Raw genomic sequence first — 4,843 nt, 5'->3', positions numbered from 1 at the left:
GTTTGCTATTTTATGCATTTGTAGAAACATGAAATGTTGCATTATGTATTATTATCGTAACCATGTTTTCACAAGGGATGTAAATGCGATAACATATGAGGTCTAGAATTGACAGCACCATGAGTTTAGTTTAATTTCTAAGCAAATTAGAAACTTTCGGTGTACAAAATTTAGAATATATTCATCAAAGAATAATGATACATTTTCTTAGTATATAAACTAGTTTTTTTTTTAGCCCTATCATATTTAAGAAATTGAAAATGTCGATTTTTTACTGATGTTATGATTTTACATGATTTTTTTATGAATTGTTCTCTCTTACATTAATGGTATTTCTTTTGATAAGGGCAAGTAAACTCACAAGGGAAGAATTTGACCCTCTCCATTTTCTCAAAATATGTATTGAATACACTAGTTTCCGTCTGTATTAGAAGTGTAACAGTTGGGAGCTCTATTATCTTCAACATTTGTTTTTTTTAAGCATAATAACCAAAATCCCGACTAATGTAAAAATTTCATAGAAAAAAAAAATTCAGGCGCCGATGCTTAAACCCTGGCATTTCTCACAAAAGAAGGATATTAATTTCTTTATTAAGAAAATAAAGCATTTCCCTTATTTAAAGCATCATCATGGAATAAATCCAGTTCAAGATTTGAATGCGTGTTGTGTTTCACACTTATGGATTTTGATATGCTTTATATGTGCCAGAAATTTAAGCCTAAGGAATTTCTCGTTGAAATGCATCAAAAGAAACGATTTTTGATGTTTTTTCAGTGTCGCCATCTATAATGATCAAATAGAAGCATTTTGTTTGGAACGAAATCCAATTAAAGCCTCCAAAAATCATTTAATTATACGTATGTAAAATATACGTGTCCAAAAGTAATATCAGTTTAAATTTCTACCAATCGTCAAAAAACGCGATTACTCACTATCGTAATAAATCATTTTCAACTCAAAGCTAATTGGTTCTTGGATGTTGATATGCTTAGCTTATTTTTTGTGTTTGGTGCTGAGCAAAGTTTCGCTCAACTCCAATAAATAACTTGGAAACGTGATGAAGTAATGAAGTTTACTGTTCGTTAAATTTGCATTGAAAATGAATAACAGTATTATTTCTCGTCCGAGAAATTAATGTTAAATGCTTTTGATTTCATTTGCGTTACACTTTAATAAAATAATTTACTTCGAATATTTTAATTTTCATTTTTGAGACCTTAACTGCTATCATAGTACGGATAGAATAAAATAAGATCAGTTTGAAATTTAAACTTGTTTCCTCAAGCAAAGTTTTTGAGAAATAAAACCATGAAGTAAAAATGGTCTGCTGAATGATAATTCAAGTTGGTAATGCTTGAAGAAATAACGCTCACCCAATGATTGAAAAATAAAATCAATGATTAAAAGACAAGAGTTGTTCAAGATGAATGTATCAAGCGACACGAAAATACAAGTACTTCGTAAGTATTTAGTGCGCAAGGAAGTATTACAATAAGCAACAATGGAATAAAAAAGCAAATCTACTGATTATATTGCACCTCATGGTGCTATCATAGACCATTAAAGATTGAGAAATGATGGTTGAGATCGGCCAGTTAAATGGTGGGCGAAATGACTTTGCGGGTGGTTGAGATGGTGGTTCAAAGAGGCATGGTGTGCCCCCACCACCTGTGGCATAACAAATGGGCCCATGCTCATGCCCATTTGAGACATGAGAGTTGCTGCTGTGGTGCTGGTCAACGTATTCCCAAATGATGCCGAAGGTGCTGAGCTCATTGCAGCACTGTTTGGGTGAGGACTGGGACTGGGACTTGGGAAGTTGCCATTGCTGGCGGTGGGGATCCCTGCGATTGAGTGGGGGGTCGCACAAAGAATGGAGTCAGTAGTACGGAATCGGGTTCGGCCCCGTTTTCTCTTACTTGGGGTGCCGGAAGCGTTAGGATCCTTGTGGGCGGTACGCATATGATCCATCAAGGCCTCAGCGTTCAAACAGATTTTGTGACACACCGGACAGGATTGAGAATTGGCTCCTCCAATCAGAGCGGCGTGTTGCTGAAACAAGAAGACACAGTACTATGTTAGATATAGACATGTTCATTTGTGCAAACTGTTACACAATTACAATTGCAAGTAATATGAAAATATAAAATTTTTTTTATACTAGTTCTTAAATGGTGTATTAACAAAAAAATTATAGTTCATACTATTTTCATCTACTTGGGAAATGAGTTTACTTACGTAATGAGTTGTCAGTCATATCTCTCAAACTTAAATCTTAATTAAGATGTTAAGGTTAATGGACAAAACAATGGGAACACCATAGATTTATACAGAATCCTATATTAGTATGGTGTAGGATTGTCTTTGGCAAGTAACATAGCATGGATTCACCCAGGAATCGATTAATACAAGGGCTGAATAGCCTTTAGAGGAGTTACCAATCTTTATGGACATATTCTGGAAGTTCTGCGAGAGAGATGACTGTGGAGGGGATATCGATTCCTAACTACACGCTCTAAAATAGACCATTACAGTTCAATTATATTGAGGTCGGGTGGCTTTGCAGATCAAAGTTAATCTTTAACTTCATCCTCGTGTTCATCACACCATGTGTGTGATTGGACGATTCTCGCTGCATGCCTAGGTTCATTATCGTCTTGGAAAACTCCATCTATTGCAGGAAACAAAAATTACATCATAGGATGAACCTGATCAGCTAAAATATCTCTAGAATTCAACCCAGTTCAGGGGTCTCTGACCTCGGGAGAATGGTAAACCTCCCCTACCTTTCAGGATTAATATTGGTGCAGCAGAAAACCACAAAAAGTGTGAAAAACGATTCTTCAGATCGCATTACTTTCTTCCACTTATCAATCGACCAGGCTTTGCGAGTGTGACGTCACTCTAGAAGACATTAACATCTGTGACTATGACTTGGGATTTGTTGCCCTGCTTTTAATGTTCTGTTTTTGAAGGTTCCTTCTAACAGTAATCGTCGACACTGGACAATCCAGATGCTAATTGAGTTCCATGAGCAGTTTTTAAGCAGTTGTTCGCTTTTGTGACATTACTATACTACCGTGGGTTGGTAAAAGGTAGTAACTGCAAGTTTTTATTTATTTATTATTTATTATTTTTATTTTATTTATTTATTTATTTATTTATTTTTTTTTTGCATTTTTGACATTTGTTGTACGTTAGCTTTACTGTACAAGCTTGCTTATTTGGTTTCCTTTTAAAAGAACGCGAAAAACCTGTCTAATTTCAAAAATTTCCTATTGTTAGTATTGAATTCAAAACGAGTTTCTTCAAATATCTCGAAAACTCATATTATATATATATACAGCAATTGCTATGGCTATATGCTCAAAAATAACTAGTATCAAGCTAGTTAGTAAATAAGAAGTTGCTACATCATTAAAAGTAACGTAGTGTTATGTGCCAGCTGTTTTGTTCCATACTTACACATAGATCGTCTGATAATAAATTGAAAACATTTTGACTGAAAACGTACTAATTTTTACGGTAGTAAAATCATTGAAACAAAGTCATATTCAGCAGAAAATATAGCCACGAGTCATTTTGTCAAGACTGGTAGTCCACATGTGACGAAGTTGGCGATTTAAACTGCAAATAACAAAGGTCTTCTACTTTAAAGTAATAATTAAAATTTGCTTGAATGCAATAAAACACAAACAGGTAAACTTAATAATTTACTTCAAAAAATAATTAGCACAGATTTTATTTTTTAGACATGTAGATAAATTTACTTAGAAAATGAAACTTTTAAATCAAATCCATTTACCAAAGAGAGAGGTGGCTCAAAAGCAATGAACAGCGAAAGTAGCTAGCAACAATGTAGAGTGATTAAAATAAGTTTACCCTGCACACCTTCAAATGTAACGCATCACTTAATTATTCATACGTCACTGTCTAATTTCCTTCAATTAATTTTCATTAAACCAAAATCTCCCTTCACCATCAAATAAGTGTACACAGAAAATCATGAGAAATCAATTTCGAGAGAAACTCTTCTTCATCTCTTGAAATTGCAGTAAACTGTTAAAGATTGCTTAACCTGCACACCTTCAAATGTAACGCATCTCTTAATTATTCGTATGCCTCTGTTACGCAAATTTATCATAATTTTCTTCAATTAATTTTCATTATACCTAAATCTCCCTCACCATCAAATAAGTGTACACAGAAAATCATGAGAAATCAATTTCGAGAGAAACTCTTCTTCATCTCTCGAAATTGCAGCAAACTATTAGAGATTGCTATTGGTCTGCGAAGCTTAAGAGGAAAAGATCAGTGCCAGATTATTTTCCTTCCCTTTCTGAAGAAATGATGAAAATCCTCACCTTCGATCTGTGTGTTCGAAGACTACTTTCAGAAGCAAAGCCCTTGCCACAGATGTTGCAGTGGAAAGGCCTGTTTTTTGCTCGCTCCATCTGACTATCATGATTACGTAGGTGCTGTTGGAGGTTTGACAATTGTATGAAAGCCCGGCCGCAATCAGGAAGATGACATTTGTACGGTCTTTCACCTGAAAAATATATTTATTGTAAATACGTATTGCGTATTACAAACTTTTACAATACTAAACAGACAAAGTACAATGAAACCTGCAGAGACAATTCTATTTTATTACATATCACAACTATTATATTACTTCATATAGTCACAAACTTTGGAAAGCTATCCAATAACTTTGGTTTGTGGTATATTTCTAAATCAGGGAACTAAAGAGAAAATACTTTTTATGAACAAATTTCAAATTATTTTTAAAGCTTAATTATTTTAATCGACTACCAAATATGTAACAGCCATGAAACAAAA

General features: G+C 34.0%; 1 protein-coding gene across 1 annotated transcript; it reads right to left on the bottom strand.

Moving 5' to 3' along the window:
• Positions 1–1,418: 1,418 nt before the first annotated feature.
• On the bottom strand, positions 1,419–4,594 carry LOC129231283 (sal-like protein 1). The gene is made up of 2 exons (XM_054865570.1): positions 4,366–4,594; positions 1,419–2,053 (listed from the first exon to the last, which is right to left on the bottom strand). The coding sequence occupies exons 1-2, from the start codon at positions 4,453–4,455 to the stop codon at positions 1,562–1,564; spliced, it is 582 nt and encodes a 193-aa protein (XP_054721545.1). The 5' UTR covers positions 4,456–4,594; the 3' UTR covers positions 1,419–1,561.
• Between the last annotated feature and the right edge of the window lie 249 nt (positions 4,595–4,843).

The sequence above is a fragment of the Uloborus diversus genome, chromosome 10 (genome assembly GCF_026930045.1).
Source record: "Uloborus diversus isolate 005 chromosome 10, Udiv.v.3.1, whole genome shotgun sequence".
Classification (NCBI taxonomy): Eukaryota; Metazoa; Arthropoda; class Arachnida; order Araneae; family Uloboridae; genus Uloborus; species Uloborus diversus.
Note: the sequence above shows the minus strand (reverse complement) of the source record. Positions and strands in the feature narration are given on the sequence as shown.